This window comes from Saimiri boliviensis, chromosome 1 (assembly GCF_048565385.1).
Source record: "Saimiri boliviensis isolate mSaiBol1 chromosome 1, mSaiBol1.pri, whole genome shotgun sequence".
Lineage (NCBI taxonomy): Eukaryota > Metazoa > Chordata > Mammalia > Primates > Cebidae > Saimiri > Saimiri boliviensis.
In genome coordinates, this window is record NC_133449.1 from 150,654,437 (window position 1) to 150,668,939 (window position 14,503).

Below are 14,503 nucleotides of genomic sequence, written 5' to 3' on the forward strand. Positions count from 1 at the left end.
GTGCACCGGTGCAATCTCAGCTCACTGCGGCCTCCACCTCCTTGGTTCAAGCAATTCTCCTGCCTCAGCCTCTGGAGTAGCTGAGATTACAGGCACCTGCCATCACACCCAGCTAATTTTTTTTTTTTTTTTGTATTTTTAGTAGAGAGGGGACTTCACTATGTTGGCCGGGCTGGTCTCTTAACTCCTGACCTCAGGTGATCTGCCCACCTCAGCTTCCCAAAGTGCTGGGATTACAGGCATGAGTCGGCTCGCCCAGCCTAACAATGAAAGTTTTATACACGTATGTGTGTATGTATGTGTGTATATATATGAATATATATATATACACACACACACAACTGTATATTACTTTATATTTAGTTTCATACATATATATTTTTTATTGTTACTTAGTATTTAGCTTTATAGATATATGTATCTTTTATACATACACATATGTATACATGTGTATATGTACACAGAATATATGTACACATGTGCATATTATATGTATGTGTATATATACTTTTTTAAATCTGAGACAGAGTCTCTCTCTGCCACCCAGGCTGGAGTGCAATATTGGGATCTCGGCTCACTGCAGCCTCCTCCCAGGTTCAAGCATTTCTCCCTCAGCCTCCCAAGTGGCTGGAATTATAGGCACCCGCCACCATGCCCAGCTAATTTTCATTTTTAGCAGACAGGGCTTCACCCCATGTTGACCAGGCTGGTCTCGAACTCCTGACCTCGGGTGATCTACCCGCCTCAGCCTCCCACAGTGCTGGAATTCCAGGTGTGAGCCATCGCGCCCAGCCTTATACTTTTCTTTTTTTTTTTTAATGCATAGTCCATTTTCCGCCTGGGCGTTGGCTCAGAGAAGCAGGCAGAACGTACCTTGCTGAATAACCGTCTCCCCAGCGATGTGAGTAACAGGAAACATGGCATCAAATATGTCACTGAAAAACAAAACACGCCAAATGAGGGCTGCAGGTGGCACGGGCCATTGAAACCCCTCCCCCCCTCACTTCAGAGTCCTGTTTAAATCAATTCACAGTCATCAGGGAAAACAAGAAAATCATTCGAGTTCAAAGAAGAAAATCAAAACCTTCATGACCCGAGGTCCAGAGGTGGCGCTGTGAGCTGCAGCCCCGTTGCAGTGGTGTGCACACACAGTTTGCTGTTTTGGTTTTTCTAGAAATGGATCACACTATACATGCATTTTGAACTCCATTTACCAAAACAAAAGTAAGACTAGATTGTGAACATCTCTCCCATCCGTAAATACAGTTCTACTAGAATACAACCAAAAATCATGATGACGTGTTTTCTGCATTTTTTTCCTTCCAGGGAGAACACTTTCAGTTGAAGGGGAACCTGAGGCCCTTGACACAGAAGTGAGATGTGTGTTCAGAGCCTCTGTGGAAAACACAGACGCTTTGTGACACGCAAACTCGAAACCGGAGAGGCTGAGTCGAGGCTGTGCCAACCGAGCAGTCTGGCCGTCTGATGTTCCAAATCTAGATGTGAAGTGGACCATGCAAACAGGACCCAAGGGGCATGGGGGAGCTGGCAGAGGCACCTGGGAAAAGTGGGGAAGCACCTGTCAGCCAGGAAGTTCTGGAGCGCCTGCCCCAGAACACGGTGCTGGCATCACACTCTTACTAACAGATGCAATAACTATCTTCGGAGACCAGGCCCTCCGTGAGCACTCAGCACCCCCAACATGATGCAGAGAAACCAGAAGCCCAGGCAGGGATTGCACCCACTGAGACTCTCCCGGGACGGCCTCCTGCCTGCCCTGATGACTTAAAACAGAGATTCTTGGCAACCTTTGCCATGCACAGGTGGTCCCTGACTCCTGGAGGTGGGGGCTGAGCTACCCAGGAAACAAACCTGAAATCGAAGGTCCAGACAACCCTGACCCTCCTGATTCCAGGGTCCATAAATAAGTCATTCTTAAAATGGTGGTTGTTTTCTATTTAAGAAATGCTTCTTTTCTGAGTCCTTCTTCCCAAATTCACTGACAACCCAGTTTCCTGTTTCCTCCAAGAGGCAGGCAGAACTATAGAAGGAGTCAGTGAATAGCAGAGCTGGGGGAAAGTCTGGGGGCCTCCACTGTCCTCTCGCCTGGGGAGTGGTCAGTTGGTGCCAGAGCTGGGGCCACCACTGTCTTCCCACCAGGGGAGGGGTCGATGGTGGCAGGACTGGGGGAGAACTGGGGAGCCTCCACTGTCCTCCCACCTGGGGAGGGGTCAGTTGGTGCCAGGTCTGGGGGAGGGCTGGGAGCCTCCACTGTCCTTGAATCCGGGTGGTGGGTGCCTGGCCATGCTGCCCCAACCCCAGTCCCAGGCACCTGGCCACCATGGGAACATTTCCTGGCCACGGCCTCCCTGGTGCACATCTGCAGGAGCTGTCCTGGCACTGCGTTCCAACTGTATTTCTTCAAAACCACAAAGTACGGGTTCTCAGAACGAACGGATCTTCAAGAAATAATTTCACAACTCCTCCCTCTTTTAAAAAAAATTTCAACTTGTAATGGTAAAATATTCCAGTAAATGCCATAAGTAATCAAACGGACACTGTGTACCCCTCACCACCCAGCTTGGGACTATGCTGCCCTGACCCCTCTCTCCTGGAAAGCTGACCGTCATCACTGCTTCAGCTCCAGCCTTCTCTGGGCCTGGGTGTGGCGGGCAAAGGCCACCTCCACCACCCTTGCTCTGTGTTGCCACTTCACACATGGGCATTCATGGTCACATGTGGGCATCCATGATCACACACGTGTGCATCTGCAAAAAGGCTGCATCTAATGATGTCTGTATCACTGCACATCACTGACATAGACACCCTTTGCAATTCTATTCTCTCTCGACACATATGTTCTGAAATGCACTTGGATAAAACACAAATCTGGTAAGCTTCTTAACTCCTTTTTTTTTAAGATAGAGGCCCCACCTTTCACCCAGACTGGAGGGCAGTGGTGCTATCTCGGCTCACTGCAACCTCTGCCTCCCAGGTTCAAGTGATTCTCCTGCCTCAGCCTCTTGAGCAGTTGGGACTACAGGCGCACACCACCATGCCTGGCTAATTTTTATATTTTTAGTAGAGACAGAGTTTCACCATGTTGGTCAGACTTGTCTCGAACTCCTGACCTCGTGATCCACCTGCTGGGATTACAGGCATGAGCCACCGTGCCTGGCCTGCTCCTTTCCTCCTTTATGGCTACCTAGTATTCCTTTTTTTTTTTTTTTCTTCTTCAGAGATAGGGTCTCATTTTGCTGCCCAGGCTGGAGTGCAGGGGTGGGATCACAGTTCACTGTAGCCTTGAACTTCTGGGCTTAAGGTACCCTCTCACCTGAGCCTCCCGAGTAGTTGGCACTACAGGTACCTGCCGCTACACTTGCCTGTTTTTTTTTTTTTAATAGATGGGTCTCACTACGTTGCCCAGGCTGGCCTCCAACTTCTTGCCTCAAGTGATCTTCCCACCTTGGTCTCCCAAAGTGCTGGGATTACAGGCATGAGCCACTGCATCTGCCCCACCTGGCATTCTCTATATGAACACCCTTGTTCCTTTACCTGTTCCTGCCCAGATGGACATTTCCAGTGCTTCTGGCTCCTGCCATCACAAGCTGGGCCATGATGGGCATGACAGACTCCCCATGAAGAGGGGGAAGGTCAATGTGCCTGCACCCCAATGATTTAAGCCTCACATTCCACTCACTGGCTTCTACCGGAGCCTGAGCAAAAGCAGTGGTTGGCTGAAACCTTCCCTGGGAGGTTTCAGTCTCCAGACAGGGCTGTTCAGTCCTTGGTATCAATGAAAACCAGCTTTCCACACACCCAGGTGCCTGGGCCTGGCCCTGTTCAGAGCACCCACTCCTGGACTGTCTGGGTTTTTTTGTTTCTTTGTTTTTTGTTTTTTTCAGACAGTCTCACTCTGTCACCCAGGCTGGAGTGCAGTGGTGTGATCTCAGCTCACCACAACCTCCACTTCCTGGGTTCAAGCAATTCTCCTGCCACAGCACCCCTCCCACCCACCCACCCCCGAGTAGCTGGGATTACAGGCATGCACCACCATGCCCTGATAATTTTTGTATTTTTAGTAGAGACAGGGTTTTTCCAGGTTGGCCAAGGTGGTTTCGAACTCCCGACCTCAGGTGATCCACCCAAAGTGCTGGGATTCCAGGTGTGATCCACTGCCCCCAGCCAGAGCGTCTCTTAAATGGCCTCACTGTGTCTGTCTGTTGGCCACACAGGTGTCCCTCAGCTCCCCATGTGTGAGCCTGCAGAGAAAGCCAGTCCCCAGCTCTGAACAGCAGAGTCCAGAGAGCCCAGCCTCGTCTACCAAAAAGGTCTGGGGGCCCCATTTTCTTCAGAAGAAACTTTAATACCCCAATGTTGCCAGCTCATCGCCGACAAAGGCCTGAACACAGGCGTCTCCTGGCAACAGCCCCGAGCTGCGGTCAGCTCTGCCCACACCCCCACCACACTGCTTCACCCTCCTTTTCCACCGTCTGCCCCTTCCACACAAAACCCCGGGCCTTCCTCTCTCAGCACTTAATGGTATTAAAAGGCCCTGGCCTCTTCTGCCTGTAAAAAGAAAAACAGTTTTCTCTTCTAATCCAGCAGCCACTCTGGGAGGTTAAGTGAAGCAGCTGGCTCTGATTTTAAATCATTTCACATGTGGGTTGCCCCCACCCTCTGCCACCGCCCCACCACACTCCATCAACAAACACAGCTTCTGCTGGGTTCTGGGGACACAGAAAGCCCCCCAGCACTCAGGCCTGGTGAGAGAAACAAAAACATGAAGACATTCCAGCCAGCCCTTCCTGCGGGGGCCGAGGGCAGAGCCCCTGGTCTGTCTCTTGCTCCATCATCACCCGCCCCTATGAGGTCAGAACTGCTGTTTTGCCCACTTTCCAGATAAGGAAACAAGACACAAAGTAACTTCAGTCAAGGTCAAGAAGCCAGGAAGAGGTGAGGCCGGGCTCAAGCCGCTATCATCAGCGCTCCTGGATGGCCTGGATCCCCTGGGTGCACAGCCTTCCTCCAAGCAGAGCACATGCCTCCCTCTCATCCCTCCCTCTCTGTCTCTCTCCCTTCCTCTCTCTGTCTCTCTCTCTCCATCTGTCTGGCACGCTCTCTCCCTCTGTGCCCTGGACAGGTCTCTAAGCTGAGGGTTGAGAACCTGAGTGTCTGGGACGGACACCCCAGCCCTCTTTGGGCAGGCACCCAGTAAGGAGCCCCTGCTATTTGGGCCAGGGCTGGCCGGCAGTGCTGGGTCAGGATGGTCTCCAGGAAACGGCCCATCTTGGGTCCCAGTCTCACCTGTTCTGTGGCTCAGAAATCACAACCCTTTGAAAGCCCCCACCCACACCACTCCAGATCCTGATGCCTCCCCTCCTGTAACACCTCAGTTCCTATGCTTCTCACTCTGCAGATGATGGCTTCTGCCTCCCACAGCTGATTCCCTGCCTCCCACAGCTGACTGAGCTCTGAGATGGAGACTACATGTTCACTGTAGGCTGCAGTGCCCAGCCCAGGTCTGACTCAGAAGGTCCTCAGCACAGTATGGATGGTTGAATGGGTGGATGGATGGGTGGGTGGATGAATGCATGAGTCAATGGACACATGGATGGACAGGTGGGTAAGTAGATGAGTGGATGGATGGATGGATGGATGTATGGATGGATGGACAAGTGGGTGGATGAACAAGTGGGTGGATAAACAGGTGGGTGAGTGGATGGATGGATGAATGCATAGATGGGATAGATGGATGGATGGATGGATGGATGGATGGATGGACAGGTGGGTGAGTAGACGGATGGATGGATGGATGGATGGATGGATGGATGGATGGATGGATGGACAGATGGGTGAGTGGATGGATGGATGGATAAATGGATGCACAGGCGGGTGAGTAGATGAATGGATGGATGTATGAATGGATAGATGGATGGATGGATGGGTGGACAGACAGGTAGGGGGATGAACAGGTGGGTGAGTGGATGGATGGATGGACAGGTGGGTAAGTAGATGAATGGATGGATGGATGGAAGATTGGATGGATGGATAGAAGGATGGATGAATGGATGGACAGGTGGGTGAGTAGATGAATGGATGGATGGATGGATGGATGGACAGGTGGGTGAGAAGATGAACAGATGGATGGATGGATAGATGGATGGATGGACAGGTGGGTGAGCAGATGAATGGATGGATGGATAGAAGGATGGATGGATGGATGGATGGACAGGTGGTGAGTAGATGAATGGATGGATGGATGGATGACGGACAGGTGGAGGGATGAACAGGTGGGTGAGTGGATGGATGGATGGATGGATGGATGGATAAATGGATGGACAGGTGGGTGAACAGATGAATGGAGAGATGGACAGATGGATGGATGGATGATGGATGGACAGATGGGTAGATGAACAGGCAGGTGAGCAGATGGATGAACAGATGAATGGATGGACAGATGGATGGGTGGACAGGTGGGTGGATGAACAGGTGGGTGAGTAGATTAATGGATGGATGGATGGATGGATGGATGGATGGATGGATGGATAGATGGATGGACGGATAAATGGATGGATGGACGGACAGGTGGGTGCACGAACAGGTGAGTGGGTGGATAGATAGATGAATGGACAGCTGGGTGAACTGACAGATGATAGATAGGTGGACAACAGATGAGAAGGAAGGAAAAAGGAATGGAAAACAGATGCCTGGAAGGATGGATGGAAAAATGGCACTGCCTCTTTAAGGACATTGCAACAAATATCAAAAGCTGTTTGAGTGGCCACCCTTGAGACCATCAGTTCCACATTTTGGAGCTTAAAGAAACAACTAGATGACTATGAAAAGATGTGTGTATAGTAATACTCACCGAAGCACTATGTGCATTAGACAAAAGCCCAAATGCACAGCAATAGACGTTTTATTAAATAAATCACAGTGCTTCTCAACAACAGAACATTGTATGGGGTAGATACAAGTAATAAGGAATAACGGTGTTGACGGTGTTGACTGTGAAAATAGGGTGTTGGTGAAGCTGCACAATTTAAAAACACAACCATAAAGTAAATAACCTAGAGGTTACACACCCTAAGCCTAATAGCAACTGCGGGGTGGAGAGGGGATGAAGTTGGGTCATTTTAATGTGTTTTCTCTCTCTCTCTCTCTCTCTCTCTCTCTCTCTCTCTCTCTTTGTTGTTTGATTACTGACCTGTATTTTCTATTTTTCTGTAATTAAGTTATAAATCTATATAATTTTTTAAACGAGGCCATTCATCATTGGAGAAAACACTACACATATTCTTAAGGGCAGACGTGAGGCTCTTAACATTTTTAAAGCAACCAAAAGAGGCAAAATGTAGACTTTCAAACATGAAAATGTGCTTTTCTGAGTGTGGCACAGACTCCAAGCCCACGACGCCCAAGGAAGCATATGGGATCAGAACCAGCAGCCCCGTTCACAGCCAAACTCGCCTTCAAAAGGCAAGTGGACCATGCGCCAAGCTCAGCTCCTGAAATCACACACGCAGAGTGGAACATGAGTAACTCAGCCGATGCTTCTGCTCTGTGAATCCGCTCCAGTACCTGCAGAGACAGGCCCAGCTCCCACCACGAGGGACCACCAATCCACATGGCACACAGAGGGTGAAAAAGCCACAACGAGGCCCGTCTGGAAAACACCACCATCTCCCAGAAATGCCACTTCCTCCTCCAGCAGCTCCGGGCCTCCCAAGCCAAGACAAGCGCAGGTGGGGACTTGCTCAGGAATGCTCACCTGAGAATGGTCCAGAAGCCCCTCCCCAGCCTGCAGAGACCTTCCCCAGCCCTGGGACAGGGAGGCCTGTGGAGCCAAGCGGGTGCAGTGCTCTGAGGTCCCCGCAGGGACAAGCAGGGCTGCCACCAAGCGGGCAGGGAACACCCAAGGACTCATCCACCACCCAGGGAACTGGACTGTGCGGTTCAGGTCAGCATGGGGATGGGAGGTGCAAGGCCCACAGACGGGAGGGGAGCCAGGCCCAGACAGCAGATGCCTGCAGACTGTGCACCGCACATGCCCAACCAGGACCGGCCAACGTAGGGCTGGGCACCTCTGCAGAGTCACAGAAAGCCTTTGTCCCTGGTCAGGCGACATCTGTCCAACCTCAGCCACTCAGGACTGCCTGCACACAAAATACTCAGCAGCACCTCCGACAGGATTCAACCTGCCTCATCAGCTCCAAGATGGTAGCACATAGCTAAGACCGGGGTCTTCTGACAAAAGGCTGGGTTGAATGCCTTCCATCCAAGAACGCCCCATTAACACTCCCTCCTCTGAGCTTCACCGCCACGGCCCCGTTACTGCCCCACTTCACAGACAAGGAGGTTGAGGCTTAGAAAGCCGATGTGGGCCAGACGCGGTGGGTGGCTCATGCCTGTCATGTCAGCACTTTGGGAGGCCAGACACCACAAGGAGGTGAAAGGATCACTTGTGCCCAGGAGTTTGAGACCAGCCTGGGCAACATAACAAGACCCCAACTCTATAAAAAGTAAAAAAAAAGACTGGGTGCAGTGGCTCACACCTGTAATCTCAGCACTTTGGGAGGCTGAGGTAGGTGGAGAGCAAAAAAAAAAAAAGGAAAAAAATCAGCTGGGCATAATAGCATGTGCCTGTGGTCCCAGCTACTCAGGAGGCTGAGGCAGGAGGATCACTTGAGCCTGGGAGTTTGAGGCTGCAGGGAGCTGAGATTGCACCACTGCACTCCAGCCTGGGTGACAGACAGAGACCCTGTAAGTAAAAACAGAAAGAAAGAAGGAGAGAGAGAAAGAAAGAGAGAGAGGCAGGAAGAGAGAAAGGCAAGAAAGAGAAAGAAGGAAAAAGGAAGGAAGGAAGGGGGAAGAAAGGAAGGAAGGAAGGAAGGAGAGGGAGGGATGGAGGCAGGGAGGGAGGGAGGAAGGGAGAAAGGAAGGAAGGAAGGAGGAAAAGGAGGGAAAGGAGGGAAAGGAGGGAGGGAGAGAGAGAAGCGAGCAAGCAAATGGCTGAGGCTGAGGCTGGGCCCAGGCAGGGGCTGTGCTCTCCCACTGCCCAGCACCCCCAGCCCAGCCCTACCTGAGGTGCACACGCAGAACACACCGAGTGAGTCTCGGCCCCTCGTGGCAGGAATGGCTGCAGGTACAGGCCCTGTCTGGAGCAGTGGGTCTACGTCACAGGTCCCAGCCCCCCAGCTCTCACTGGCAAAACGAGGTCTCTCCAGAAAGGTTCTCAGGGCCTGGGGAGGTCACAGCTCTCCATCAACCGCAGACCATTTCGGAAGGGGGCTGGCCTTCCTTCCCCCTCCACCTGCCCAGACTCATGCTTCCACCTCTGGGCAAATGTGGCCACCACCTGGGCCCCCCAGGCATGCCTGGCTCGCTTTGTCCTCACTGATCTGGGGGATCAGGGGACCAGCTGGGAAACTGATGTGGCCCAGGGTCTTCCTGGAGCCCTGTCCTGCCAGCTGGCAGGCTGTGGTCCTAGGAGCACTCTGTACCCAGTTCTGCTGCGGTGGCCACCAGACCCCAGCACCACGTGCTGCCTTGGCTGAGGGTCCGTCCGCCTCCCTCCCTGCTGACGGCCACGACTTCAGAGCCCAGCGTTTTCCCTCCATACCCAGTTCTAAGGTATGGTTCCCAGTCGTTCCCATGGCATCAATGTTTTCAAAGGCGCATTCAGGACAAGATCCAACCCTTGAGGCTGAAAGCCACCCATGAATTCCAACCTCATGTATTTTGGGGGAAAAATAAAAGTATACACGGGGTGAAGCATCTCAGGCCTTTTATTGCCCATCCAATAAAAACAGCCAAGTGCTCACTGCAGGCAATGTAAACAAGGAAAATTTGGGGTTTTCTTATTTATTTTAAAATCTAAACCCACCACCCAAATGCCTTTTTTTTTTGAGACGGAGTCTCACTCTGTCACCCAGGCTGGAGTGCGGCGGCACCATCACAGCCCCCTGCAGCCTCAGCCTCCTGGACTCAAGCAGTCCTCTCACCGGGCCACACCACCGGCCCACACCACCACCCCCAACTAACCAAGTGCCATTTTAAAAGCAAGCTAATTTTTGGCGTGTAAATCAATGTGTTGAGTGCAACCTGTTGGTCAGTCACTTGCTGAGATCATACTAATATCAGGCCAGCTGGTCAAGTCCCGCCCAGCCCTGTAGGTAAGAATAGTCACATTGGGTGATGAGTCCTTGTCACCACTTGTCACCCTGTTCTGTTCCAGATGCTCTCCTGGCCCCAGCCTTCCATCTGCTTCCTCCATCCTGGCAGGAGACAGAGCCTGGGCCTGTGAACCCGAGGGGTAACAGCGGGCACCAGGCCCCTCCCACAGCAGAGCCCAGAGCGTGACAGGTCCGATGGAAAGCAAACCCCTCCTGGGCCCCATGCTGTGCTCACCCAGCTGGAACTCGAAGCCTCCCTCTGGGCAAAGGGCTGTATGGGAAAGCCTAGATGCCCTTCCCCCACCACCGCACAGATGCCCCCATGTTCCTCTTAAAACATAGGCTCTTGACTTGCGTTCTCTTTCCCCAAGATGGGAGGGCCCCAGGGAAGCACAGACCCCACCCATTTGCCCTCATCCTCCTCCTGGGACTCCTTACCGTCCCCACCCAACCCAGGACCAGTGAGAGCTCTTCCCCTCCAGTGGTAAGTGCAGGGATGAGGGTAGGAGACGTGGAGGCAGGGCAAGGTCCAGGAACACAGCCTGTAGACCCATATCCCTGTGCTCAGCCACCCACTCAGTTCACAGGTGGCCATTGACACTGGGGCTGGGTCCTGCTGGGGCCATGGGGCAGCAAACCCCACTGTTCCAGACAGGATCACAGACCATGCAACCAGCAACGCCTGTGTTTTATGGGACATCCTATTCCAGCATCTTTTCTTTAAACCTCAGATGCAAATATGGAGCCCTCAGTTCATGATGTGCCATAATCTGTTCTTGTTTTATCTATACATTTATTCCTTTCTTCCCACAGCCCTCTTGGTCCACAGGCAATTGCTATAAGATATTTGAAGTCGGCCGGGCATGGTGGCTCACATCTGTAATCCCAGCACTTTGGGAAGCTGAGGTGGGCAGATCACAAGGTCAAGAGATGGAGATGATCCTAGCCAACATGGTGAAACCCCATCTCTACTAAAAATACAAAAATTAGCTAAGTGTGGTGGTGGGTGCCTGTAATCCCAGCTACTCGGAAAGCTGAGGCAGAATTGCTTGAACCCGGGAGGTGGAGGTTGCAGTGAGCTGAGATCGTGCCACTACACTCCAGCCTAGATGACAGAGCAAGACTCTGTCTCAAAAAAGAAAAAGAAAAAAAAGATATCTGAGGTCTCCCCTTTCGTTTGTATGTTTTCTCTTAAAACACAGAATCTTAAGCTGTGTGCATTTAACCAAAAAATGGTATTACGCTGTTTCTTCATCTTCTTCATGGAGTCCACATACCCTAGATCTGATCTACCCATGTCACCACATTGCCTGACACGTTGGGGCTGTGGCTGTGAACTGCTGTTTTGTTTGTGTTTCCGGTCCCCTGATCTCTAAGCGCAGAGCTGTTCTTCAAGGGCTTCTTCTCTGGTTGTGTTTCCTCTGCTGTAAACTTCCTGTTCATATCCTGTGCCCATCTTGATAGCGGGGTTGGCACCTTCTTTCCTGCTGATTTGCAGAAATTTTTCAAATGTTTTAGATACCGGTTGCTTGTTGAGTTCAGATATTGCAACTATCCTCTCGCACACAGTCACCTGTTAACTTCTGCATGATGTCCTTCATTAAGCAGACATCTTCCCTCTGATGTAACCTCTTTTTTTGCTCGATGGTTTGTGCTTTGTGGGTTTTAAGGAAGGATTTCCCAGCTGGGCACGGTGGCTCACGGCTGTAATCCTAGCACTCATGATCAGACGGATCATGAGGTCAAGAAATCGAGACCATCCTGGCCAACATGGTGAAACCCCGTCTCTACTAAAAAATACAAAAATTAGCTGGGCATGGTGGTGTGTGCCTGTAGTCCCAGCTACTTGGGAGGCTGAGGCAGGAGAATTGCTTGAACCCGGAAGGCAGAGGTTGCAGTGAGCTGAAATCACACCACTGCACTCCAGCCTGGCGCCTGGCAACCGAACAAGACTCTGTCTCAATTTTTTCAAAAAAGAAAAAGAAAAAGAAAAAGAAAAGAAAGGATTTTGCCACAACCAAGTAATGAAATACTCTCCAACATGTCTGCCTGGGCTGCCATCACAGAGCGCCACAGGACTGGCAGCAAGACCCTGGCTCAAAAAAAAAAAGGGAGGTCATACGGGAGTGGGGTAGGCCCTAATTCAATTTGATTGGAAAGAGGAGACTTGGACACACACAAGGAGAGCACAGTGTCCACGCACAGTGAAGAGTCAGACGCAGGTGCAGAGAGAAGCCGATATGACCCCTGCAAGCCAAGGAGGAGCCGGATCAGGTCCCCACATGCAGCCCTCAGGGAAACCAGCCCTGCCCACACCTTGAGCTTGGACGTCTGGCCTCTAGAAGCAAGAGACTCTAGATCACTGCTGTTGAGGCCGAGTCTGCAGTTCTGTTATGGCAGCCCGAGAAATGAATACAGTGTTTTACGCACAGTTGCTCATTTAATTCTCACAGCAACCTTGGGGTATGTATGATCATGACTCCCCCCATCCTCACATACACATGGGAGCAGGATAGAAGAGCACAGAGAAGTTAAGGAACCTGCCCAAGGTCACACAGCTAAGGAATGGTGGTGCCGGGATTCAAAACCAGGTGATCTGGCTCCAGAGTCCTTGTCTTAACCACTGCACTAAACTGCCTCTTGCATCTATTATATATTGAGCACCCACATGTTTTGCGTCTATTATATATTGAGCACCCACGTGTGCGTGCACCACCTCTCAGCTCTCCGTCCCACGCCATCCCTTCCTTCAGGACACCTGGCTCCACTTATGACCAGGGCTTCCTGCTGAGCCTCAGCTCTGGGTAGGGGAAGTCCCTCTTCTTTGTGCTTCTGTTTCAAAGATGACTTAGCTATTTGCAAACTTTATTCTTTCCTTCCCTTTTTCTTCTTCTTGTTTTACTTTGTTTGTTGTTGTTTTTTAGAGACAGGGTCTCATTCTGTTACCCAGGCTAGAGTGCAGTGGCAAGATCATAGCTTACTGCAGCCTCAAACTCCTGGGCTCAAGTGATCCTCCTGCCTCAGCCTCCTGAGCAGCTGGGCCTATAGGCACATGCCACCATCACCACCTACATTTTTTTTTTTACAGAGATGGGGTCTCGCTGTGTTGCCCAGGCTGGTCTCAAACTCCTGGGTTCAAGCAATCCTCCTGCCTTGGCCTCCCAAAGTGCTGGGATTACAGGCATGAGCCACCGCACCCTGCTCATTTACATTTCTGAATGTGTTTACTGCATCACAATATTCCAGCTGCAATTTCAAGTGGGGTTGCTTTGAAGGTAGAGATTAATGTGAGGGAGAAATGACATCATCACACTGAGTCATTCCATCCAAGAACACAGACCGCCTCTCCCTATTCAGATCATGTTTTATATCTTTGTAGAGGTTTAAAATGTTCTCCCTAGAGTCGCATGTAATCTGTATCATGCACGTTTCCCTTTTCAGTGGCTGTTGCCCTTGTGAATGGAATCCTTTCAACTTCTATTCTCCCGTTACTTCTTGCCTGAATCTCTTCTCTCATTCCCTGCACCCACCCAGCCCCTTGGGGTTTCCTTTTTTTTTCTTTTTCTTTCTGTTGAGACAGATTTAATATCTTCGTTGTGATGGGAAGGATTATATATCTTTTAATTTTTTTAATTGACAAAGAAAAATGTGTATTTTTTATGGATCCCTCAAGCTTCTTAATGCTGATTTCTGTAAGCTGAGCTTGCACCAACCCTGCTGAACACTCATAAGAATTTAAGAGTTGTTCTGTGTATTCTATGCTGATTTCCATAGAGATGATCAAATTTGTCTTCTCTCTTCCCTTCCAATTCTGACTCCATTTGTTTTTCTTTCTTTATAGCATTGCCAGGACCTCCCAAAACACATTTAAACCATGAAAGCCATCAGAGCCTCACTGTAGCTCCTCCCTTAAAGGGCATGTAGCCAAAGATTCTCCATTAGGATGTTTGCTCTGTGCTAGGTATGCATGACCTTTACCAAGTTAAAAAGTGACCTTGTTCTTAATTTGCTAAGAATTTATGCAATAGTTGCTGAGCTTTATCAAAACCTTTTCCAACACCTATGTGGCATGTAATTTGCTCTTTCTCTACAATCTACTAATATGGTGATTTACATGGATAGAGAATTCTGAGGTTGAACCATCCTTGAATTCTGGATAATCTGTACCTGATCACAGTACAGTATACACAATAATCTAGTAGTTTCCTCTGGTTTTCTATTTTGTGTAGCAATTTGAGAAGAACAAACAGTTTGCTGATGATGTTTGAAAGAACTCACCAGTGGAACCACTGGAAAGAACCCTTTGGAAGGAAAGGTATTTGGTT

General features: G+C 50.3%; 1 protein-coding gene across 1 annotated transcript in view; it reads right to left on the reverse strand.

Annotated features, from left to right (window-relative positions):
- PRKAR1B (protein kinase cAMP-dependent type I regulatory subunit beta) overlaps nt 1-14,503 on the reverse strand; it is a 152,677-nt gene that overhangs the window by 54,468 nt on the left and 83,706 nt on the right. The window contains exon 4 of the mRNA XM_039471551.2: nt 874-935. Coding sequence (XP_039327485.1) covers nt 874-935 — 62 coding nt within the window. The remainder of the gene's footprint in view (nt 1-873; nt 936-14,503) is intronic.